Consider the following 24,910-nt stretch of genomic DNA (forward strand, 5'->3'; position numbering starts at 1 on the left):
CCTCAATCAGGTAATCTGTGACAGGGATTTGCCAATGCATTGATAAGTGTTGTCTGTCTGTTGTGTTAAAGATGAAAGAAAGCAGAACAGATTATACTTGTTTTCTTGTGATGTCTGGGCTTCGTTCTTTGCCTATAATTATGGATCTCTTTTCACAGCATAACTTGAAAATTGAAGATGGGGAAGATCTCCGACACGACTTTGAAAGATTAAAGCAAGCCATGGAGATGGTTGGCTTCCTTTCAGCAACAAAAAAACAGTAAGTAGAATCCTTTGAGCTTTTGTTACTGAACACTAGTTAATGTTTGTGAATTGCAATAAACTGTATATGTGTTGGGATCACATTTAGTCCAGTAGGAAGCAAGGAGAGCTGAGTATTTGAGGGCCTACAGACAAATTCTGGAAGTAGAATTAAGTCTGCTAACCTCTAATAATGAACTCGTAAGAAAAGTTCTTATAAAATTCTATTTTTTTTCCTTAGGATTTTTTCAGTACTTTCAGCTATTCTTTATTTGGGCAATGTTACCTACAAGAAGAAAGCTACAGGCCGTGATGAAGGGTTGGAAGTAGGACCTCCGGAAGTGTTGGACATTCTTTCCCAACTTTTGAAAGTAGGGTGTTTCTCTTTAGCTCTAATGTTTGATAGATCTTTTTGTCATGCCGTACCTCAGCATTTTACTTGAATATCTTGTTGCCCAGTTTGCTGTCTCTAGATACCTGGTTTATGATACTTCCACAACACATATCTTATGGGAGGGGAAATGGATAAAATTGCTGAAATTATTGGGATTAGGGATGGAATATAGCCCATAGCATGGAAATAGAATTTATGTACTCAATAATCATAGAGCCAAGCAGGAATAAGTTTAGTGGAGATGTGTTCTTTGGGAAATAGGGAAACATCTGAATGAATCCAAGGTGAGAATAATTTAATGAAGTTGAAGACCTTGTAAAGCTATTGATGAGTGATAAATGTGGCTGTTGTCAAAGAGCTTGGGCTTCTCCGAGGAAATTGTAATGTCCACTGTTGCCATCAGATTACTTACTGGTGAGTTTGAGGGTGACGGTAACTCTTGTTCTTGCTTGTTTTGAAGGTTAAACGAGAAATTCTAGTAGAAGTGCTAACAAAAAGAAAAACGGTGACTGCTAATGATAAGCTTATTTTGCCGTATAGTCTCAATGAGGTGAGTAAAATAACACTAGTAGAATTATTTTAAATAAATAAACCTGCCCTTCTGGCTCCAAACAAGCTAATAAGCTGCACTTCACATTTAGCAAGGGATGTCTGGAACATTACAAGTTAGCACTAAAGGAAAATTTTGTTTTTTATTTGTCTCTGCTAGGATTGTAACCTTTGAGTGATGCTGGTCTGCAATAGAAATGCTTTTTTTTAAACAAAGTTATGAACATTGTTTCATCTGCAGGCAATAACAGCTCGTGATTCAATGGCAAAGTCCTTATACAGTGCTCTGTTTGATTGGATTGTTCTGCGAATTAATCATGCACTCCTTAATAAGAAGGACATGGAGGAATCTGTTACAGTAAGTTTCTCACAAAACCAAGTCTGTGTAGACAGTTGTGTATTTAGAGCTAACAGAATGCTATAGCTGACGTGTTCAGATACCTGGGCTAAATTTGGATTCTTTTGAAGTCCATGATAAATTTCTTGGTAATACTTAATCATCTCTGTTTTCACAATAGACATAAATCATCTCTGTTTTCACAATAGACGTAACCATTAAATATTCAAAATCTTTAGTGTACACTGCAGCACTTCTTGTAATGGTTGGCTGTTGTGGGTTAAGTCGCTGTATAACAGATTGCTTAACGAGATTTCCCCATCTTCTTTTAGTGTTTGTCCATTGGTGTACTTGATATTTTTGGATTTGAAGACTTTGAAACCAACAGTTTTGAACAGTTCTGTATAAATTATGCAAATGAGCAGCTTCAGTATTATTTCAATCAGCATATTTTCAAATTGGAACAGGTAAGTAATTAGAGTTGCTGAAAGAAAAACTTGGTTTTTATCAAGTGATCGTATATTATGTAACATTAGCCGCTATTCTGCAAAACCCTGTGGCATAACTTTTATAATTGCTTGGATTTATTTCCAAAAGTCTTGTTTTTTAATTTCTTGTTTTATTATTCCTTATTATGGTATTGTTTGACAGTTCAGCTTTGCCATATTTAGTGCTGTACATATACAATTGATAGTGGGGTCTAGCATTAAGTTTCTGCTTGACTGTAAGAAACAAGAAAGACATTCAGGCAACCGAAGACAGAAGCCAGATGAAACTGTAAGCTTTGAGATTGAAAGTCTGTAGGTGGTGTTTGTTTCAGGTTTGGGGTTTTTTTTGTGTGGTTTTTGTTTTGCTGTTTTTGTTTTGGGTTTTTTTTGTTTGGGGTTCTAGTTTTTTTTAATGGTAGGTGAGGTGTTTGTTTCAGGCTTTGGGGGCTTTTTTTTTATGGTTGGGAAACAGTTTCTCTTATTCTTGTCAGTTTGTAAGTATTTAATAACCAGTCTTTGTTGCTTCTTCCACCTGACTGCATTTAGGGGATAGAACTGTATGTTGATGTTGGCAGTAGTTCTGAAATCCTGGTATTACTGGCATATGTTTCCAGATGGTATCACCTTCCTACAGAGTGCTTTGAGTGCTGCAAGAGGTAGCAGATCCTGTTTCTAGTCAGAGGTTTGGGGGGTTTTTTGCTCAAGACTTGGATTTTTTTGTGCTAAAACATTATTCTCTGGTCACTCTGCTGAAAGAAAGAAGTCATTCTGTAGTATGTGGTATTTTGTCAACAACATGTAGATAACTTTAAATGAGCAGCATTTTAAAGAGAAGAAAATTACCAAATACACCAACCTCATATGCAAACATAATGTTGAGGTCCGTGTTTTGTAACTTAGGACAGAAGTGGCTACCCTGGCTAACTAGAGTAAATAGTTACATTGTTTTCTTTTTTCTAATGCCATTTTTCCAAATAAGCTTAATCCTTGAATGACCCATTTCCTGTATCTCTTGCAGAGTGAGGGCCCTCAGGGGGGATCTCTATATCTTTTTAAAGAAAGGCTTTTTTGTCTGTGGAAAATGGCATTTCAGTTCTGTAATGTGGCGTGCACACTGAGCAGCCTGTCATTAGGCAGACTGAATTCTACCTACTTAAAAATAATCCTTTTATTATCATCATCATCTAGAACAGTGAGAGGTGCTCTTTGGCTTTTCTTAAAACTTATTTAGTTACTTTTCTGTGGGATATCTTTTTTTTACATTAGTACCTTATTGTTAGCTTTTTCTGTGGGCAGGTACAGCATTAAGAAAAACTGGTATTTTAGTTCCCTATCTTAATGGGAAGCTTGTCCTGTCAAGCATTTTGATGCATTGTCATTTCAGCAGAAGTGCTTCATATTCTTTTGTCAGAGAGTGCTCCAAATTTTCTGAATTTTCTGAACCTAAGCAATATACATTGCTTCCTTAGGGAAGTTCTGGTGTTGGTGTTGTGTAGGGCTGAACTGCCTCTTTTGAAATTTGAAATGAAATATTTGTCATTTCTCATAATACAAGGACTATGGAAGAGAAAAGCAGTCTTAAATTCCTCCAAAATATATCTACCTAGGTTTTTAATGTAATGTTGTAGATGTAATGTCTAACTCCAAGTTTCTAGACTGCTGATTGCTGGGAAGGCACAGCAAAACATTCTTCTCACTGTTTAGGTTTTTAAATACTTTTACCCCGAGCATCCGCTGTTCTTACTTGCCTAGGTGGACCTTTGATCTGACCCAATATGCCTGCTGTTCTGTTCTTATTTATAAATTTTCCTTATTTTTATTTCTGCTGCCTGAACTAACAAACTAAACTTTCCATAGCTGTTCTAGGATGTCTTTTAAGCACTTAGACCACAGGACATTAAAGGTCAGGGCACTGTACTGATGAGGGAATTTTCTTGAGCTACACAGGAGGAATATAAGAGTGAAGGGATCACTTGGCACAATATTGACTATACTGATAATGTGGCCTGCATTCACTTAATCAGCAAGAAGCCCACTGGCCTCTTCTATCTTCTGGATGAAGAAAGCAAGTAAGCAACAAACGTCTTCTGGAAAAAAAACATGTGGTAGGGAGGAGGGAAGGACTGTGGAAGGGAACAGAAATACAGCACTTTAAAAAGGAGAGGGATGTTGTGGGAAGCAAGGGGTCATCTTATGACTGTGATCTACGCTCTAGTTTGCTTCTAAAGACTCGGATATGACGGTGATATAAATCAATGCTTAAATTGAACTTTGGCTTAAGCAGTCTTAGAAACTTCTACTTCTGTGGTTTTACCATGGAATTACAATTAAAGTAAAATGCATGTATGTAAGTCTTTGGAACATGAAATAGCAAATGTGGTAAATAGTTAATGTGGTGCTAACTAAACTTGACTGGTGAAGTGGGAGGAAGCGTTGACATACACCTGAAACCTCAGAATGTTTGGCTCTATGTGGAGCTGTTTGGTTTTGGTCCAGAACTTAAGCCCATCTCTAATATTCAGAGCAGGTGTGCAAGTCTCAATTACAGTGTAGAGATCTTAGACAAGAAAATACTTTCCACAAGGATCAATAGGTGTTCTTCAGACTGTCATCTTGCACCTCAGTAAACGTATCTGTATTTGAAAAATAGCTGACCTCTTTTGTTTTGTATTCCTAGCTTTCCACATGCCACCAACCAAACTCTACTTGCAAAATTCAAACAGCAGCATGAGGAGAACAAGTTTTTTGTTGGAACCCCAGTGATGGAGCCTGCTTTTATTATTCGACATTTTGCTGGGAAAGTTAAATACCAGATAAAAGTAGGTGATGGATCTGATGGCCAAAAAAAATTTTCCTTGCCTTTCTGATATTCTTGTCAGAGGGTAGAAAGTTTGCTGGGAATGGGCTGGGTCAGATGTGTCTCAGATGTACTTTAGATTTTTTTTTTTTTTTTTTTTTTTTTTTTTTTGGTGGTGGTGAAGACTGGAAGATAATGCTCGCTATAGTGAGAATTATTTAAAATAATGAATTATTCTGAATAGCAATTAATATCTTGGGTCAAAACGCAGCTTTCTTGAGAGCATGTGGTTCAATGTGCCTGTTTTGCAGGATTTCAGAGAGAAAAATATGGATTACATGAGACCAGATATTGTTGCTTTACTACGAAGCAGTGACAGCGCTTACGTTCGGGAGCTGATAGGAATGGACCCTGTAGCTGTGTTCCGCTGGGCAGTTCTGCGGGCAGCTATTCGAGCAATGGCTGTCTTTGCAGAAGCTGGACGCCAGAGAGCTCAGAAGACTGCAGGTATGGTATAAAAAAACACTCCAGAAACGCTTTCAAATACTGTACAGTTGGTTAGCGCCTGTTGACAGAACCAGTTGACAGCAAAACCTTATCATCCAGATGTGATCTTGGTTTGGTACTAAGGACAAAACTGACTTGTGAAAATGGCTTAACATTCACACACCAAAGAGATTGTCACGGGTTTATTTGAGCTCATTCAAACTCTTCCTCCAATAAGCGCACCGTTTTCAGCAGGCTGTGCCAAATTTGAAGTCCTATTTGTAAAAGCTGGGGAAGGTATTACTAGTTCTAGTATGCACGCTCGTCTTTATTACTGGTTTTGGTCTTCTCAGACCTCCCAGAAGTTTCAAATGAGCATTCAGGATTAAATACTAATTTTGAAAAGCTTTTCTGAGCAGCTGCAATTTACTTCCTAGTAGTAGGGAGTTTGAGAAACAAAGTGGTCCAGCTTGATAACTGAAGTACTAGACAAAAACTTCAGGCCCTTGGATAGATATTTTGCTTGTTATAGGTTGGGGGAAAAGGGGGTTGCCTGTTATGCTCGTATCTTTGTCAAAATTCAACTTGTTGATTATTTCATAACAGGAGTGGTACGTCAAGGACCCAGAGTTCCCCTTGGAGAACTCCAGAGATCAAATACACCAGTAGAAAAAGTTTATCGGTGAGAAACACATGCTTAACCCGTATCAGGGAAAAGACCTGAATTGCTGAGCCGCGTTTTCATATAACAAATGTCAACTAGATCTTTCCACAAGGATAGCAAGTTTTATTTCTTTTGTCTTGTTTTGTTTGGCCTTTTTAATACTATCAAAACAATACTCTAGCTTATTTTATGTAAGACCCAGTCCTACCAAATGTTGGTAGCATAGCCTCAGTTCCATTTACCGCTGGGTTTTTGAGTTCTGTTTGTACTTTCTATGTTGCTTTTAGCATTGTGTGTTCCACTGCAGCCAGTCTGTGTCACTGAAGGATTCATAGGCACACTTGTGTTTGGCAGCCTTATGATTAGGAGGCAGGGCAAGTCCTGCAGAACTGCCTCCGCCTGTTGCTCTGTATAGGCATATTTGCCTTTCTATGGAGTATTTAGGTTTTATACGTGTTCCTTTTGCAGCTGCTCAGTGCTTGATTTCTCATTTGATTGTTCTGAGGATTTCGATATAAATGCTTTTGAAGACATCATTTCTTTTTATGAAAACAAGAAGTAAGTAGAAATAGGCCTGCACTTAAAGGCCAGGGAGGCACATTCCTGGACAGACTGGCCTTCTGAGCATGCTCTGTGCAAAAGTGAAGCCATGAAGTACACGTGAAGTAGTGACTTCATGCTGTTTCGTAATTACTTCATCCTGGACAGTCTCTGTCACCTGTGGCAGCTAAGAACTAAAGATCCAATTTGGGTGAAAGGATTGCTCATAGCGTAACATATCTCTTTCCTTGTGGTATCATAAACCAAAATCTTGATATTCAAAAATGTTCAGAGGTACCAAGGGAAGCAAGCAACTGTCTGTAATAATGTTGCTGCCTCAGTGAGAAGCTCAGAATGGTGATAGCATCTAACAGTCAGAAGTGATTCTTACGCTTCTGTTATTTTTGGTTTGTGCCTCTCTGGAGAGTAAAGAAGGTAAGTTCTGTGCCAAGGCGCAACACTTCACAAGCACGGTGCATGCTTAAAATGATGGAATCTGCCACAAATTAGGGACCATCCCAGGCTTACTTTGAAAAGCTAAACGTGTGAATAAGTTTGAAATGGCAATGAAAACCAAATTTCATCAAATATTCCTGTAATAGCTAGTTCTTAACTTACTTTTTTGATGTAAGTCTGTTTAAGCAGCCTCATTTTAGTAGTTGGATGTATACATAAAAATATTTACTGCTTGATTATAAAGAAGCTTCTATCTGTCTGAAAAGGCTGCTTAGCTTAACAAAAAAGCTCCTTGTACATTTTGCTAAATTTCCCTCTGTTTTCTGAACTGATGGCTCAGGAGTTTACATAAGAAGGGAGAATTAGAGAGTAAGTTTAGTATGAGGCCCTGGTAATTAAATTTTCGGGCACTAACAGAGTAGAAAGTGCTGACTTGACGTCAGAATCATTCATGCTTAGGAAAAAGTAGTCTGGGATTGACCTGCTGCTGTTTGGAGCACACTTGGCGATGGGATCTCTTGGGTTTTTAACTCCTTTTTTCCCCTCTCTTATGGCTGTGTATCTGTTTGCCATCTTTGTTTTGCTGTGAATCATTTTAGAGACATGCATGAACAAATCATCGCAAGTATAAAAGGACTCCCATGGCAGGGTGATGATCCCTGTAAGCTGCTTCGGTCACTCAGTCGACTTCAACACCGCTCCCACTTCATGTGAGTTCTGGTGCTCTAGGTATTGCTTTGGAAGTGCAACAATAACCAAGCAGTTATTCTAGTCTGTAGAAAATATACTCGTCCCAAGTTTGTCTCCTGCAAAAAATGAAATGATGATTAAGAACAAAATAATTCATTATAAAAAACTGAAAGGCTATAGGAATTCTTTGTTGCTTCATTGCATTAGCTGACAGCTAAACTTACTTTACGTGTAAACTTTCTTTAAAATCCAAGTATGCAGTACAAGCTTGTTGCAAAACATTCGACGATGAAATTTCTCACAAGTTACAACTAACTGTTTCCTGAAATTCAGGATGCCGATGCTATGTGTATTCCTGGGTTAAGACACTTTACATGTGCACACCTATGCATGTGTAAGAAAATCAATCTGTGGTCCATTGTATAATAAATAAACGTAAACTGGGTGCACCGAGTTGGAACATGCCTTATGTCACAGAGTTAGCATGCTTGGGATTAGGAGGATGCGAACTGCAGCCTTGTTTCTGAGAGCTTCCACTTCTAGTTCACTCTCTGCGTGTGGATGAGAGCTATGCCTGAGGTTTGTGTAGCGCCCCAGGAAGTTCTGGGGATGATCTCAGACGTATCAGAATTCGTAAGTGGAGTGCTGGGGCGTGTGTTGTCCTTCTGTGAGCAGTTAAGTACTTTCACAGGGGTTCTGGTACAAGCAGCAATAACTTCTAAATCAACTATTTTGATTTGATGGCGCCTTAGTATTACGATGAGAGTTCAATGGCTGTACAGTTAGCTAAATAGAATAACTTGCGCAACAATAGTCTATGCAACAGTGCAGGGTTTAATAGCTTTAACTTTAGAGGCACTGTTTCCCTTTTGAAAGCTTCCAATACCTACAGAATTTATTTTTTAAAAAAAACCTTGTTGCGAAGCAGTTTGCATTTCTTGCATTGATCACTTGTAAGAAACGTGCATGAACACACCCTGTTGCTGTCGTGCTAATTTTCTTCTATCCTTCATCTTGCCTCATAAATTGCACCAACTTATGGCTTGCTGAAGTAACCAAAAGTCATGTGTATTTTTTTTCTTAAATGATCTTTAATGTTTTAACAGGAAAAGTAGAGGTGTCAAACAAAAGCAGATCATTCCCAAGGTAAAGTTACTCAGTAGATTTAGATTTCTCTTTTTTTGGAGGAGGGGGTTTCACTGTGAACATTAATTTTAGTTGACAGAACTCACTTCAGAAAACACTGTTTCATCGCATAGGGAAGTTGTCCCTTTTTGATAATCTAAAGGATAGGTAGATGTTCACCTTTATAAGAATTACTGAACAGGAAAAAATTGTGAATTGGCATCTGTTTAATTAGACCAGAGATGCCATAAATACACAACGCCTTTTCTAACTGATTCATGGGAGGCAAACACAGTGATTATGTAATTCACCTTGTTCACCTTATACTCTTGGGATGGGGCACTGGAAAAGTTTCACTCTTAAGAAGATGCTTTGGTCCAAAATAGAAAGAGTCATGAGGTGTAACATGGCATTGAATGTGCAGCTCTAGGTAGTTGGTTTCATTCTTACTCATTTCGATGCAGACAGAAATACTTCCCCTTCAGTTAAGAGCCTTGTGCTTTGTTGATTATGAAAACTTTCTTCTAGAACTTGCTGGATTCCAAATCTTTGAAGCTTATAGTAAGCATGACTCTGCATGATCGAACTACAAAATCCCTCTTGCACTTACACAAAAAGAAGAAACCTCCTAGCATAAGCGCGCAGTTCCAGGTAGGTGACTGATGTACATGCCTCTGGGTGCACACTGACCTCATGGGAACAGACCTTCCTGGTCTGATCTAGGCTGATCTTGCTTGAAAAACAAAATGGCTTTTGTTCTTGCGATTTGTTTGAAGTAAGGTTTATTACTTGATTAAAGTTAGACTGCATTTAGGGACTACCCTTATGCTATGAAATGTGTTAGTTCTCTGTACAGTCAGCCTCATCCCTGTATGCAGATCTAGTGCTGTTGTAACAGTGTATGCAAAGCCCCCTTTTCATTATCTTGAGAAAAGGTAAGAATAAACATGGGGATCTCTTGTGTGGTATGGGAGAACCTCCATATTGGATGAAATAGGATTTTGTATAGCTATCAGACTTGAAAAAGCCGTATTTCTGAGGGAGAAGCTGTACTACTGTTGAATGCAACTCAAAATATTGCTATCTGAAGAAAACAATGTTTCTGAATGTTTTATTTCAGACTTCACTTAATAAGTTACTGGAGACACTGGGTAAAGCTGAGCCGTTTTTCATCCGTTGCATCCGCTCCAATGCTGAGAAGGTAAGACTGCCTTAAGAGCTGAGCTGATCTGCCTTGCTGAGGATCTAAGTCTTCTAGCCCTGTAAAATATCTCTTTCGACTTGTTCACTGCCATTCTGTGTGAAGGTGAAAGGTAACTAGGGAGTGAAAACAGAATGTGCTGTCTCTGTTGGACAGAAGTAGGACTCTTCAGGCATTTACTAGCTTTTGATGCTGATCTTTTTCAGAAAGAGATGCTTTTTGATGAAAGTTTGGTGCTTCAACAGTTAAGATACACTGGCATGCTAGAAACTGTGCGAATCAGAAGGTCTGGCTACAGTGCCAAATATACATTTCAGGTACGTGAGGAACTGGAAGTGGGTTGTGCTTTCAGAAATGTCTGCTCTTTCTGGAAAAGCATGCATTGCCTCAGTCTTTTGTGCCTCTCTTCATATGAAGCTCTTGGGATGAACTGTAAAAATTCATTGTACTTTTGACAGAGCCTGCATGGTAACTGGTAACTACCAGTAAGTTTGTCTACTTGTTGCACGAAGGCAAACATTCTGAGTGCTGTATAAGCAATCAGTGCTGCATATTACTATCTCCATATGTGAATTAGTTTTATATAAAATACTCCGTGTGTATGTGGCTTTATAAATCACATATAGGTGATACTTCCTGTTAATTGGAGGCTGAATGAAGCTTACGTGTTACAGAGTAGGAAAAACTAGCTCAATTCGGAGTGAAAAGTAAGTACTTTCCAACTCTTAATAGCTCAGATGTCTTAGCTTAATTTTAGAAATCTAGTTAAAACTCTGAACTGTGAATTGCCTTCTAACTTTGATCTCTTGCTGTCTTTGCTTTTTACAGGAATTCATAGACCAGTTTCGGGTGTTACTGCCCAAAAATGCCAAAGCCTCTAAGGAAGACATTTGTGTTTATTTGAGTAAACTAAAACTGGATGAAAACTACTATCAAATAGGGATGACCAAGGTCTGTAAAAACTTTCCATAAGCCAATAAGAAATACTGATGTACGCTGCAAAATTTAGTGCAGTTCATTTACAGGTGTTGCTCTTTTCTGCATTTTGTATTTAAATTAGCTATTTTAACTCTTGTAAATGTTGACACAGTTGTATGTTTTAGAATCTAAACATGGAGATTTGGTAAAATGAGGATTTTTACTTTTGGGGCATGCTAATTGCTGTCAGCTAATAAGGTTTGGTTCAATAAGAAATATTACCATTCTCATTTCTTAGCTTGTGGAGATGCCTCCAGTGGGGGCTGAAAGGTGCCTTTTGACTGTTTATTGATGAACTTTTCTTTAACTGAGCAGGTTTTTATGAAAGAGGTTGAACGGCAGATACTACAGGATACACTACACAAAGAAGTGATCAGGAAAATCATTCTCCTTCAGAGCTGGCTCAGGATGGTTTTAGAAAGGAGACGGTTTCTCAGGACAAGGCAGGCAGCCATTGTTTTACAGGTACCTTTGAGAATTGCCAATCTTCTTTTCTTAACAAACCCTCTCAAATAACACTCCCTGCCTTCAAGTACCCCTCCCTTACTTTAGAAATCTCCCTTCTTAGGCTTGCTGGCGTTCCCGTTGTGTTAGAATGGCACTGCAGAGGAATAATGCTGCTGTTTATATCCAGTCAGCGTGGCGAAGATACAGGGAGCGAAAATGCTACCTTCAGCAGAAGAGGAGAATTTGTCTTCTGCAAGCCATGGTCAGAGGGCATCTACAGCGTAAGAGGTAAAGGAAAAGGAGCGATATGATATGAAAATGTGCATTTTAACCACTTAGCTGCTTGGCTTCCCCTGCCAAGCTCAGTTTCTGTGTGATACGTTGACTTAGTAAACAACTTATAGTTATTACTGTGTGATATTGCAGTCGGTATCAAACAGCTAGTGGTGTGTGGAAACTGGTTAAGAGCTTAGTACTTGAGCATTATTCAGCTGAGCTGCACTGATACATGCCAGTCCTAATAGGCAGACCTCCATGCAGTCATACTGCGACTGTAAGTGTACTCGTACTTTGTGCCTGTATTGCTATTTTAGGCTGCATTTAAAGAGTTGGGTAACTTTCTTGAGCACTGTGCATTAAATATTTGTGTTTTCATCTTACAAATTCTTAACAGATTTCAGAAAATGGCTACAGAAAAGCAGAAAGCTGAAGAAAAGCAGAGAGAAATGCAGGAAGATCAAGACAGAGAGAATGATATGAGCAAGGACGAGCACAGTGAACCAGCAACAGATCAGTTGCCTGTGAAACACAAGTCAGAGCTGGATCAAGCTGTTGGGGACAGAGATCAAACTCCAAATGAGCAAGCCGAAAGCCTGAGCTCATCTGAAAAAGCCACGTTACCCCAGAAGAATGTGACAGAGGGCTCTGAGAAAGTAACAAACAGCCGGGAGAAACGTGAGTCTCGCCGGCAGAGGGGGCTGGAACATAATGAGTTACAGAATAAGCATGTCCTGTTTTCCTTCGAAGGACTATCTTTACTGTGCCATGAGGAACAAAACTCTTCTGAAGAGGCCCTGGAAACTGTTCCAGTGCCAGAGAAATACACAGCACAAGATACTGTCCTTCAAGGATGCAGCGAGGGAGAGAAAAGTCCAAGTGAAGAGAAAGCTCTTTCAGACAAACCACCATCAAGCGAGATAAAAGAAAGCAGTTCTATTCCTGAGCAACCACCTGTATCAGAAGGGGAAAAAGCAGATGATAAGGCAGTTGATAGAATGAAAACACAAGGGAACCAAAATAACCAGATCAAAGGCAGCCAAAGCTTTAACTGCCCTGAAAGGCCGACAAATCTTGCACTGAATCTTCGTAATACGCTATCTGCTACTGGGAGCTTTCAAGCTCCAGCTGAATGCAAACGTCTTGTTCAGAAGACAACCAAAGATCTGGATAGTCCCACTTCTTCCCCAATCCAGAGATATGTGGATGACCCAGGGAAACTAAAGTACATGAGAGAGAAGTGGAAAGGAAAGAGACAGTCTGATGCCAGTCAGAATGATATGTTGAGTCAGTCTCTGGATGAAAGAACACGTGCGGATAAGTCTCCTCAGGATCAGCTAAAGTAAGGGCAGCTTCCTAACTATTTTGACTTTTTCAGAAAGCAGAAATCTGTAATATTTAAAAATAGATGGAGAATTCCCAGTAGCCTGTGCATCTCGACATATTAGGGGAGAAAACAGCTATGAACAACTGCTGCTTTTTCTTGGCTCTGAGTCCTGCAGCTGAATCTGTATCGGTAGAATGCTAACAAAAGATACAAAGCCTGCCTTGCTGAATTAAAATTGGAGAGTCAGGGCTTAAGTTAAAGTAGCACCTGGAGTTTAATTTCAGTTCTCTCTTGTCCATTGAGAACAAGGTTTTGGTCACCTGCAGTTTGCAAGCGTCATCCCTCTGATATGGCAGGAAATCTGACATATCTATTTTTTTACCTCCCCACTACATTTTGCATTTAAAGTGAGTTGCAAGAGTTGATCAGGATTCTCTGACAGATTTTACATTGATATGTAGGTTATGTAAAAGGTGGTAAATATTAAGAGGCTACAGACTTCTATAAAATACATAATCTGAAACTAATCTTGTGACATTGCAGAAAGAAGGGGAATTCATCTTCGTTAAGTGATCTCTCGATACTTGTCCAGTCTGTTGGCATGAACCAGGTACTGATGCTACTGTACATATTTATACTTAATTATCCTTGTTTATAAATATTAAAGATTTGTGAATAATTGGCTATAGTGTATTCTATGTGCCTATGTTCCTTTCAGGTTGATTTTTTGGTTTGTTATCCATGTAAAAGAAATCGTTAGCAAATATTATACAACAATTTGAAAACTTAATTTTTAATAAATGGACCCTTGATCAAAGCATTAAATATACTTGGATCTTACATTAGTAAGCTAATATCTATTGGGTAAAGTGTTTTGTCATGATGAAGCAAACTTTTTTCACCATTCTAGTTTTTAAAACCATTTAAAGAATCTATTTCACTCAATGTGTAGTTTTTTGACAACTCCTCTCTACTGTAGCTGTCACCAGATACAATAGAAGAAGAAAAAAGCAACAAGAAATATCCTGTGCAAAAGAAGCCCAGTGATGTCTTACCTACCTCGGATGCAGCTGTTCCCATGCAGTCGGCGAGTCAGCAAATAGATGCCAGGTGTGTATTCCGTGTGTGACTGGCCTGCCTTTAAGCAAAATGAAAAAAAGGCAATTTTCCACTGGTACTTGAATTGGGCATTTTGAGACTGTGATTGTGGAGGGACACGTGTTGACGTCAGCTACGTGAGTGGCCGTGTTGCTCGTTGATTTGATCTTCATGTTGATGTAAGCATGATATCTGACCCTGTTGAGGAACACATTCTCTGCTTCTTGCATAACACTTCTCTTTGAACTGGTTCTTTTTAACTTAAGAACCACCATACAGGTTCAGATCAAAGGTGCAGGTAGCGTACTGTCATCCAGACTGAGAAATAAGACACCAAGAGAAAAGCTTAAGAACCCAGCAAGCATGTAATGCTGATTCCCTGGCCTGCTCCTCCAGCTTCTGGTGTTCTGCAACTCGGGGACTTCCTGAGCCAGAAATAATGTCTTGGATATGTGATGTGTTGTCTCTGTATGTTGAAGGTAGTGCTCTAAGCTAGTATATATCAGAATGTCCAGAGGTGCTTTCAGACTGTCTTTTCTTTTTTCTGCTGCTCAGTTTTTCTGCAGGTTGGACCTTAGAGGAGGAAATAAGCATAAGAGGTTAATCCTATTGTGGGTGCTAGCGCTACTGGTAAAAGAGCCTTTTCTTGTAGTAGAGCCAGCTTCCATTACTAATGTGACAAACTTGTGTCTGCTTTTATGTTCAGGTCTGCTTTTAAAAGTCCTTTGCGTAGACTTTTGGGGAAGAAGCCAGACAAGAAAATTCCAAAGGAGAGTGCTGATATGATTGATGAAGGAGACGGCCTCTCCCTTGTATCTTGTGTCCTCTTTCAAGAAACAGGAGGAACTCAGAAAGTTTCAGAAGGTGAGTTTCTGTGACTAAATCCCCAGCTTGTTAATATCCGTCTTTTCTATAATGTTTTGCGTGGAAACAAATACTGCAGAATTCAGTCATACTGCTTTAATATACAAATTAATTTCTTTCCCAGCTTCTTCTGGACAGCCAAGTCGCCTCCAGGCAGGGGAGCGCCATGCAAAAGAGAGCAGTAAAACAAAGAAGAACCGTACTATAAAGATCAGCAAGATCTCAAGTGTGTCTCAGAATTGGCGAGCTTCCATCGTCCGTGAGATTGCAAATGCCAATGAACTGAAACATCTTGATGAGTTCCTCCTCAACAAGGTAAAAGGCACTCAACTATAATAAAATTCAGGTCTATGTTCACTGTTTGTGTGGAATTTTAAAGGCTGCTTTTCTAGGTGTGAGTTTATACTGTGATTTAAAGCAAAGGGGAATTGATTTGATAGCTTGACTGAATTAGGTCTGTATTAAGGCCCTTCCTGTTCCTTCCTTCAAGTCTCTGAATGCATTACGTTACATTAAATCCTCGTGGCATTCATGCTAGTTCTTCGTCTGTTTACAAACAAGTGGGCAACAAAAGTTGTATTAAAAAAAAAAAAAGGCCCGCGTTGCAAGGAGATAAGAGTTCTCTAGAGCCTACCTACCTGACTCCTATTTTTGTATCCTCACAGTGCATTAAGAAATGTTGGTTTATATAATTGGAATGGTCATAGATGACTAAGCCCAGTGACTGAAACTTAACGCTGGTTGGATGTTATTATTTTAATGAAATTTGATGCAGATATATTTGCCTTCTAGATCAATGACTTGCGCTCCCAGAAGTCTGGTGTTGAATGCTTGTTTTTTGAAGCCACAGAGAAGTTTAGAGGAAACATCAAGACCATGTACTCTGCTCCTGTAAGTAGTAAGTTTCAATAAAGTGGAAAGTTGGTAGGTAACAAATGAATTGTGTGCAGTTTAAATGCTTGACCTGCAGCTCTTTAACAAAGCAATTCAGCAATTCTTCACATGGAATTCAAAGCTGAAAGACTTGAAAAAGAACATTTTACAGTTCTGCTGTAATCTTAAGCAGGCTGTTTTGTTTCCCTTTTCTCATTCACTCAGCTGTAGCTTATTTTTAGAAATGGATAGATTTTGCTGTCTTCAGCCTCTTCATGTTGCTGTGTTTAAACACCAGAGAGGTGCCAACAGCTTTTTCCAGTATTCTTCTGACGCTGCCTTGGCTGGGCCAAGTGCCCTTCATAGTGTAGTACGGAAGTGTGTTAACTTGTTTCTGTCATGGGCTGTTACCTTTTACTTGAATCATGACCATGCTTTCTCACCTCTGAACCTAAACACAAGAAAAAAAACCCAAACTGTCTCAACTGTATCTGAAAAGGCTGTCTTCTGAACAATATTTGTTCCTTCTCTAGAATGGGCAAATCCATGTTGGCTACAAAGATCTGGTGGAAAATTACCAGCTTCTAGTTACAAATCTGGCCAAAAAAAGGGAAGAGAAAGAAGTGAAGCTGGTTTTGAATCTCTTCCAATCCCTTCTGGACGAATTCATCAGAGGATATACAAAAAAAGAGGAGTCTGAGCAGCCCAAGGTATAAAACTTACTCTGTTACTGGCTTATGGGATTATTAAAAAATGTTACTCGTAGTATAAGGAACCTGTGTTACCTCAGGCAGCTTTTCCATAGCATTCTTCATTATTTAGGAAACACTTTTCCATACACCAGCCATGCACATAACAAATTCTGAATGCTGATAAATTGTTTTGGAACTGCTCATTATTTAACTTGCTCTTAATATTTTCAGAATCTTAAAACGTTTGCACATTTTCTTTAGTGAAAACTTAGGAGTTCTCTGAAGGTTTTAGAGAGGAATTGCTTTGTCGTCAGGCACTGATTTTTAGGAAGTTGACAGTGTGAGCTCAGGCACCCTCATATCAAGCTGAAGCTGCAGTATAGTGCCTTAAATGTCTGGAGGTGAAGCAGAGTCTGGGAAACTGAATAGGAAAAAAATGGGAACGGAATGTCCGAATTTCAAAGACTAATGCCAGTTCTGTACTCCACTGCAGCAAAGCAAAGCCCAGAAGAAGAAACGAAAACAAGATCGTGCAGTAAGTACTTTCCTTTTTGCAATAATCTAAGTCCTCAGCTGCGCTCATAGAACACAGAGAAAGAGCTTGAATTTGTACTGAACTTCTGTTTTATTTGCATGCTAAGTCACTTACCTCTTTTATGAAGATGTGACACACTCTGAAACTCTTCTCCATAAATCAAAGATCTTGCTTATGCAGGGATAGGTGGTAGTCTAGCATTTTCTTGCTTGTCCATAGCATCTCTTAGAACCTAATGACTTTCTCAATAATGGGACTGTTTAAAGGAGAACAACTACTAAATATTAATAACAAACTATAGCAATGTATTTTGCTGATGTACAAGGCAGCAAGTCAGTTATGAAATGACCCAGCAAACCCAGTTACCTGAAGATAGGGTGAAATTTGGTTTCAAGGTCAAAGCCATCTGCTGTAAGTGTAAAACAAAAATGGAAATATCTAAGATAGGGTAGATAGTTTTATGAAAAATAATAATAATTTTAAAAGGCAGAGAAAGTCCATTAATTTCTTTGTCTCCCACCAGATTGAAGAACACAATGGCCACGTATTCACAAACTACCAAGTGAGCATACGGCAATCGTGTGAACACTGCTCATCCTACATCTGGCCCATGGAAAAGGCCTGTCTCTGCAGCGGTAAGTAAAACCACCTCATTCTTGCCTCTTAGTTTACAACATGTACAGACTGCTTGTAACTTTGGCTGGTACAGATAGTGATCAGTACATGCAGGTTATATAGTAAGTGAATAAGACAAGATACCTAGCATTTTAATGTGATTTGGAATGCTTGTAACAATTGCTCCTTTCTCTAGTTTGCAAGTTGACTTGTCACAAGAAGTGCATGTCCAAAATCCAGAGCAGCTGTACATCCTGTGGAAAAAAGGTAAGAACTGTAGGTCTGGGATGCGGTACTCTGATACCGTACGTGATGCATGCAAAATGCTGCCTTTTTTTCTCAGCAAATGAACAGTGGATGTCCAGGCACTGAATAAAAATTGCTTAAAACAGTTCCCTTCTCTGCCTGCATATATTCAGAAGCAGGCCCTGCAGTTGTAGAAACAGAACATTCTTCTAAAAGGCAATACTTGAGCTAATTTGGGAACTCTTCCTTTAGAGTATGTGTGCTGTGTTGGACAAACTGTTAAAGAAATCCTTCCATGTGTACCATAAAGTTTATTTATTGCTGCAGCTCAGGAAATCTGCCTTATGATCAAAGGCTTGTAGCAAGCCTAGAATAAAACACTCAGCTTTTGTTTCTGGAAGCATAAACTAATTTGTAGCATGAAACAGTGGAATTTTCTAGCTTGGGAACAGGTATTTACGGTGCTTGACCTGTATCAATTCCAGAATGAACAGGATGCAGAACCACGTCATTTTGGAGTGTGTGTGAGTTCCCTGACTAGTGAGAGAAATTCAGTCCCCGTTGTCATGGAGAAGTTGCTAGAGTATGTGGAGATGCACGGCCTCTACACAGAAGGCATTTACAGGAAATCAGGATCAGCAAATCGCATGAAGGAGCTGAAACAGCTGCTGCAAGCAGGTCAGGCAATGTTCCCACCCTTTTGACTTCCTTGCATGACAGCAGTTCTCCCTGCAATTCTCTTCTATCTGCCACTTTATCTGCCACTCTTTAGTGCTTTAAAAACCAGCCTTTTTGGTGGCCATGCAGGCTCTAGTATTTTTGTTGGCTGGACAAAGCTGCTTAGTACATATAAGTGACTATGGGCAGATTATTTTTTTTTTCTTCTGATTTGCCACTTGCATTCTGTGAACAGGAGATTTGAGTGTTTCTAATCTTATTTCTTTGGGGTCCCATTCTGTACGTCAAAGGAATGAACTGCTCTAAATAAAATACTTCTTTTTCAGATCCAAACTCAGTGAAACTGGAGAATTACCCTATTCACACTATTACGGGGATCCTTAAGCAATGGCTACGGGAATTACCAGATCCACTCATGACATCTGCGCAGTACAATGATTTTCTCCGAGCTGTGGGTAGGTTTTAGAAATGTGTGAAGCAATGTTATTTCTTTAACTTACTATGTCCTTGGGAAAAGAACCCAAGATGCTCATGTTGGCTAAACAGCTTCCTTGCAGCAATGATTTTAGATATTTTATATAAAACACTTTTCAGGGAATCTGTCCTCTATCTTACTTGACCTTGCTTTAGGATTCCTTTTTTCTTGTAGCATGATGTAACTACACAACTGCTTTTTCTAAAAACAGTGAGCATGTGAGTAGGTTTCCCTTCGTACAGTTGTTTTTTGTTGGTGGTTTTTTTATTATTTTTTTTTCTTCTCCTTGATGTTCTGGACCAAATCTAGCTAGCCAGATACCTCAAATCTTTAGATTCATTTAACTTCAGTGGGAGTAAGGCACCCTAAATATTGTTGGAAACCTTGATGTGTCACTCAATGGTTGTTAGCAACAGCAGCATCTGAAAAATTAGGAAAATTGCAGTGCCATGGGGGGTACTTTAACATCCAGTTACAACAATCGGTAAATGAAATGACTGTGTGGCTTCTACGAATTCCATTTCTATCTGTTGCAGACAGTTTGAGACAGTCAGAAAGTGTTTGGTGGCTTTCCATTAGCGTTGCACAGCAATGATCTTGTGCTTTCTCCCCTTGTGCAGAACTACCAGAAAAACAGGAACAACTCTGTGCCATTTACAGCGTCCTTGAGCAGCTTCCACAAGCAAATCATAATACTTTGGAGCGACTCATCTTCCATCTGGTCAAGTAATGAATCTAATTACTTCAATTGGAGAGAAACTCCATGTGACTTTGAGTCCCTCTTGGAAGCTTTCTAAAAACTTAAACCCCTTGAGTAGTCAGTGTAGGGATTGTGCTGCTGCTTTAGAAATGAAAGAATTCAAGTCGATAGTTGCACTTAAAAACAGGCACGTGCTTACTTCTACCATCTGGTGTATTTGTATCAAATCAGGTAAGAACAGCTTTGAAGAAAAGGTAGATTTGAAAGACTTGGAGAATCGGCTGAAGGCCAGGATTTGTATGGATGGGTACATAGTAAACTGAGGATGCTGGCATACTTGGTAGGGACTGCATAAGGATTATAAATGCTTGCACATATGCTAGCCTTGGGAGCAGGGATAAATGGGACTGGTAAAGGGGCTGCTCTTGTCCAAGAAACATGAGAATTTTCTGAGTAAAAAATAGGGAAAGGGGATTATTAAAGAGGAGACATTGAATCACCAGACATACTTTTGAGATACTACCAAACTAGCTTAACCTGGGTGGACTTCTGTTCCTTTTTTTAATGCATGAAATTTTGTCTACTTAGTAGGTGTGAAATAATTCTAAACCACTTCTTTGAACTGCTGTACATATTCAATACTCTAGAGGCCTCCTTAGATGTTATTTGGGCACTCTAGCAAAGCTTGATTGGATTGCTTGTATTCTAGCAAGGTTTGCTTAAAAAAAAAAAAAAATCTTTTTTTTTTTTTTTTTTTTTTTTCCTGAACATTGAATTTCAGAGTGGCTTTGATAGAAGATGTTAACCGTATGTCACCCAATGCCTTGGCCATTGTTTTTGCTCCATGCCTCTTGCGTTGTCCTGATACCTCTGACCCTTTAACCAGCATGAAGGATGTCTCAAAAACAACCATGTAAGTTTTAGTAGTACTTTCAAATATGATGGAAGGCCAGGACTACTACCTGCATTTGTTACAACCTCATTCATAGCAAGCTGAGAAACTGAGGGTTGTTAAGAGTTGCTAAATTTTGGCTCTGCTGGCGTTGCCAATTTATATGCCCTTCTCTGACTCCTTCCACCTGTCTCGAGTTTACAAAACATAAAGTAGGATGACTTAAGTCTTAAATATCTGGTTTGTATTTTACATCAAGATAATCTTTTGGGGGGACTGCACACTAATCATATATATTTTGCCAAGACCCAAGGCATAATAAACACTAGGATATAGACTTAAACTGTCTCCTGCATACTTGGAAACCCCTGATAATTTCTTCTGTGTTCTTCCTTGAGTTGAAGAAGGTTCTGTCCTTGATCCTCTTCGTTCTCCTCGCCCTCCAGCAGCTCTGGCACTCTGAATGCCCCTCGCCATCCTCACTGCTTGGCTGGCCTCCAGTGAAAGCAGTTTGAAAAATGACAGCTTTTTGTAACTTCTTACTCAACCCATGGGACCACAGAGGTGGAAAAGGGCAGTTGCAGGCTCATTCTGTATCTACCAACCTGTGCCAGCACAGGGAAGGCGGGTAGAAGCAGTTAGCAGCCATAGTAATGTCTGTTTGCTAACCGTTGTTGTGCACAGTCAGCGTGAGAGGCTCAGGTTATCCCAGGAAGAAGACGTGCCGTTAGATTTAACAGCCTGTCCTGTTTTGCTTGCCGTGTTGGAGTCTTCACCCTGTTACCGTGCAGTGCTGCCCTTTATAAGGCATGCACTGTGAGGCTTTGCATGCCAACCATGTGTGTGTGTGAAACATCCCCAAGCCAGGAGAGGCATCTCATCCCACCATGGTTGTCCCCAGAGCTTTTACAGTATGAGGCTGCTCAATAAACTCTTGCCCTTTTGCCCAGGTGTGTAGAGATGCTCATAAAGGAACAGATAAGGAAGTACAAGATAAAAATGGATGAAATAAATCAGCTGGAAGCAGCCGAGAGCATCGCTTTCCGACGACTCTCATTGCTTCGGCAGAATACGGTAAGTGTTGAAATAAACCCCAGAACCACACTATCCAGCAGAAAGCATCCCACCCATTTCTTGGGAAGGGATGTGCTACTTATTTATCATGTCCATCCCATTCAGTAAGTGAAAGATCAATTGCAAGATAAGAAGAAAGGGGATTTGGACTTGCCCGAAGCTGTAGGTAGGAGCTAAATATACAGCTACACTGGAGTCTGATAAATGAAGGGTAAAGGGCTGGGGATCTGCCTTTGTAGTGGTCAAAATCTATTCCCATATAATTCAATCAACAAAACTAAGATTGCAGAGTCTCTTACATGGCAAAGGATTTCCTTCACTCCAGAGGTGGATGGTGGACAAAAACACACTGTGTTCTGTTAGGGCAAATGCACTTTTTCTTTTGTTTTTATTGTACTGATTAAAACAAAACAAACTCTGTCTGATCAGAAGCTGCACATAGTGAATTTGGTCTTTGTCTCTCTTTAGCTCTGGCCTGTAAAACTTGGGTTTTCTTCCCCTTACGAGGGGATGCTGGTATGTACACTGCCTGTGTTCAGAGTGCATGTTTGGTTGGTTGGGGTTTTTTTTCTTGTGGTACTACTGCATGACTAAAATACTACTTGGTTTTAAATACGCTTTTGAACAATCAAGACTGCATGTATTGGTGCAACTTTCTCCCCAGACTGCATGCAGCGCTGCTGACCTGTTCTGACTCGTATTTTATAGACATTCTGAATGTAACTTGTACTGGATGTTATAATATGACTTACAAGTAACTACTAAAACTAAGCCAAGGCTGGCAAATCAAATCACTATGCTTCAAAAAAGGTAACAAAACCCCAGAAATCAGGTGAACAGAAAAATTTCTATTACCTTTTGAAAGGTAGTGGATAACTAACAGCTCTTCATCAGTTCCATCAGCCCTTCATTTGGCCTACTCATTTGTCTTCCACCTTGCAACTAGTAGACAGGCAAGACTTGAGTAGCTTCTTATGACTGAGAGGCGTTACACATAAATCTGTCTTGCAGAGTAAAAGCTCACATGTCAAAGGAAATGACAGTGGCAACTCAGAACTGGACTCGTTACATGAAGAGGAGGAAGTTTCTGAAGCTGATAACCGGGAAAAGGAGATTCTCATTGATCGCATACAGTCAATAAAAGAAGAAAAGTAAGTCGTAGCTTTGAAAACCCCTTATTATCTCTGTAGATCGTGCCCTTTGCAGTTGGAGGTAATACACATCATAAAGCAGTATATTTTTCATCCAAAATGGTCTAGTTAATTATGTTCTATACGCCTTTATGAGGGTGAAAGGGAAAATGCAAAAGACTAATGGAGAGAAAATACTGTGAGAATTAATATTTAACGACTACATGCACGAAGGTTTAACTCTAAACACAAGCTGTATGAAGTTGCTTGTGTCAGCGACGTCTTTCTAGAGCGCTACCATCTCTGTTTTGATGTAGGGAAGATATAACTTACCGGTTACCTGAGCTTGATCAGCGAGGCTCTGATGAGGAAAATGTAGATTCTGAGACCTCCGCAAGCACAGAGAGCCTGCTCGAAGATAGAACAGGACGGATGGATACCGAAGGTCAGTATTAAGGTAGTGTGTGTTTTGGTTTTTTCAATTCTACATCTTTCACTGCATACAGTCGGGTGACCAGGTGTTATCTGGTCACAGTTGCTCGTATCAAGTTACGTTTCTATGCACGCCCTCAGTATCTAAGTATCTTGTTTCTTTAAAGCAATTATTGGATTACACTGCCGTGCTCAGAGCTCCAGTATGCCTGCCAAAGACATTTGCAAAGTGCCTTCTCTTTTGCAAACCTCTTCAAATTCTTCCTCTGCATCCCTGGCTTCAAGACACAGATCATCTTTAACACTGTCCAAGATTAAAGTGCCCCGTCGAACTCCAGTGATGCCAACGGCAAATATAAAACTTCCTCCGGGGATTTTCAAATGTACAGAATCCCAGGACAGGATTTCAGCTAATGAAGAGTCTCAAATAATGGTGAGACGAAGGGAGCAGCCAGCAAGGCGAACTGATAAAATCCACTCTGTATACATTGCACAAGGGTCTGCAATGGCCCACGCTCAGGAACTCTTGGATGAATACGAACCCACAGCAAAAGTAAAACGGAGGTTTTCGGACCCTTACTCTCACATTCCCTGAATAGAGAAGTGAAATACTTCAGCTGTCTGGACTTTTTGGAAGTTGACTGCAGCTTTGACTTTAACCCTTTGAAGGATGTGGACTTCTTCATGTTCTTTTAAGTGGCTGCTGGGAAGGCAGCCTGGAAATGTGCAGTACTGTAAGGGTTAAGCAAGGTTGTTTAAAACAAATATTCTTCACTTTAAATTAAAACCCTGCAAAGAAAGTAGAATATAAAACGTTGAGTAAAATACATGGGTTGAGTGTACAGGAAGAGGTCCCCTGATTCTGCTGCCGTGCCTTTTTCCATTTGCCTTATAATGGGCTTGAATGGGGCCAACAGTGAGTTTGGGTCAATGTGTATTGCCTTAATTTTTTTTTATGTTTCTGTGACAATTCTGTGTCGTTTACAGAACTGTTAATGTTGTAATAGCCTTAACCGAGACCAAAATATACAAAAACGTTTATTAATACATTGCACTTTTTAAAAATACACGTTAGTGTATCAGTGTCTTGTCTAATGAACAATTTCTTCCGAAGGAAGACTTTAAATCAGAATTGTATACCTTTGTCAGCACTTCATAAAGCATTGGGAAAGCTCCCTGCACAGGGGAAGCCCTGATGGCAATCGCCTGGGCTGTCACCTTGGAGCATTTTGATGCTCTTGGAGCCAACGTACAACCCCGCAGGGAGCCAGAGCGCTGGATGCTTGCGCGGTGTGGAGCTGCCTCATCCTCCCCACACTTCCCATCTGTACAGTGAAACCCCTGAGGGTGGGTGCGCTCAAACAGAAGCCGTTTTGAAGCAGCAGGCTCTGCACTCACGGAATTTCCCCAAGATCCCTGCTCTCTCAGCCCTGCTCCATGTTGAAGGGAGAGCACAGCCCTCAGCCGCTCTCAGTCCCTGCCTCCGGGGCACTGCCACCGTGGCCCCGCCACCGTGGCCCTGAGCGGCAGCCACCTCTGTGGGCGTGTGTGGATTTTCTTGGTTTGGTTTTTGGGGTGTTTTTTTCAAATAAAACAACGGTCAGACAGCTT

General features: G+C 39.9%; 1 protein-coding gene across 6 annotated transcripts in view; it reads left to right on the forward strand.

The window, feature by feature from the left end:
* MYO9B (myosin IXB) overlaps positions 1-24,807 on the forward strand; it is a 38,980-nt gene extending 14,173 nt beyond the window's left edge. The window contains exons 5-42 of one of the 6 annotated variants that reach the window (XM_035892256.1): positions 1-10; positions 159-259; positions 482-611; positions 1,095-1,184; positions 1,425-1,541; positions 1,853-1,987; positions 3,956-4,077; positions 4,686-4,827; positions 5,117-5,312; positions 5,898-5,973; positions 6,424-6,513; positions 7,551-7,661; positions 8,748-8,787; positions 9,295-9,417; positions 9,887-9,967; positions 10,174-10,284; positions 10,796-10,918; positions 11,261-11,410; positions 11,514-11,680; positions 12,066-12,346; positions 12,419-13,010; positions 13,539-13,605; positions 13,975-14,105; positions 14,800-14,957; positions 15,082-15,272; positions 15,750-15,848; positions 16,364-16,540; positions 17,016-17,057; positions 17,581-17,692; positions 17,869-17,939; positions 18,404-18,596; positions 18,923-19,051; positions 19,692-19,797; positions 20,553-20,684; positions 21,614-21,737; positions 22,749-22,888; positions 23,185-23,312; positions 23,467-24,807. The exon at positions 1-10 is cut by the window's left edge and continues 72 nt beyond it. In XM_035892256.1, the coding sequence (XP_035748149.1) occupies positions 1-10; positions 159-259; positions 482-611; positions 1,095-1,184; positions 1,425-1,541; positions 1,853-1,987; positions 3,956-4,077; positions 4,686-4,827; positions 5,117-5,312; positions 5,898-5,973; positions 6,424-6,513; positions 7,551-7,661; positions 8,748-8,787; positions 9,295-9,417; positions 9,887-9,967; positions 10,174-10,284; positions 10,796-10,918; positions 11,261-11,410; positions 11,514-11,680; positions 12,066-12,346; positions 12,419-13,010; positions 13,539-13,605; positions 13,975-14,105; positions 14,800-14,957; positions 15,082-15,272; positions 15,750-15,848; positions 16,364-16,540; positions 17,016-17,057; positions 17,581-17,692; positions 17,869-17,939; positions 18,404-18,596; positions 18,923-19,051; positions 19,692-19,797; positions 20,553-20,684; positions 21,614-21,737; positions 22,749-22,888; positions 23,185-23,312; positions 23,467-23,894 (5,416 nt within the window). In that variant the 3' untranslated portion in view covers positions 23,895-24,807. Of the gene's footprint in view, positions 11-158; positions 260-481; positions 612-1,094; positions 1,185-1,424; positions 1,542-1,852; positions 1,988-3,955; positions 4,078-4,685; positions 4,828-5,116; positions 5,313-5,897; positions 5,974-6,423; positions 6,514-7,550; positions 7,662-8,747; positions 8,788-9,294; positions 9,418-9,886; positions 9,968-10,173; positions 10,285-10,795; positions 10,919-11,260; positions 11,411-11,513; positions 11,681-12,065; positions 13,011-13,538; positions 13,606-13,974; positions 14,106-14,799; positions 14,958-15,081; positions 15,273-15,749; positions 15,849-16,363; positions 16,541-17,015; positions 17,058-17,580; positions 17,693-17,868; positions 17,940-18,403; positions 18,597-18,922; positions 19,052-19,691; positions 19,798-20,552; positions 20,685-21,613; positions 21,738-22,748; positions 22,889-23,184; positions 23,325-23,466 lie in introns of all 6 variants that reach the window. The other 5 variants (XM_035892255.1, XM_035892260.1, XM_035892257.1 and 2 more) reach the window with 5 other exon arrangements.
* The last annotated feature ends 103 nt before the right edge of the window (positions 24,808-24,910 follow it).

Source organism: Egretta garzetta, unplaced genomic scaffold (assembly GCF_000687185.1).
Source record: "Egretta garzetta isolate BGI_Z169 unplaced genomic scaffold, ASM68718v1 scaffold4, whole genome shotgun sequence".
Lineage (NCBI taxonomy): Eukaryota > Metazoa > Chordata > Aves > Pelecaniformes > Ardeidae > Egretta > Egretta garzetta.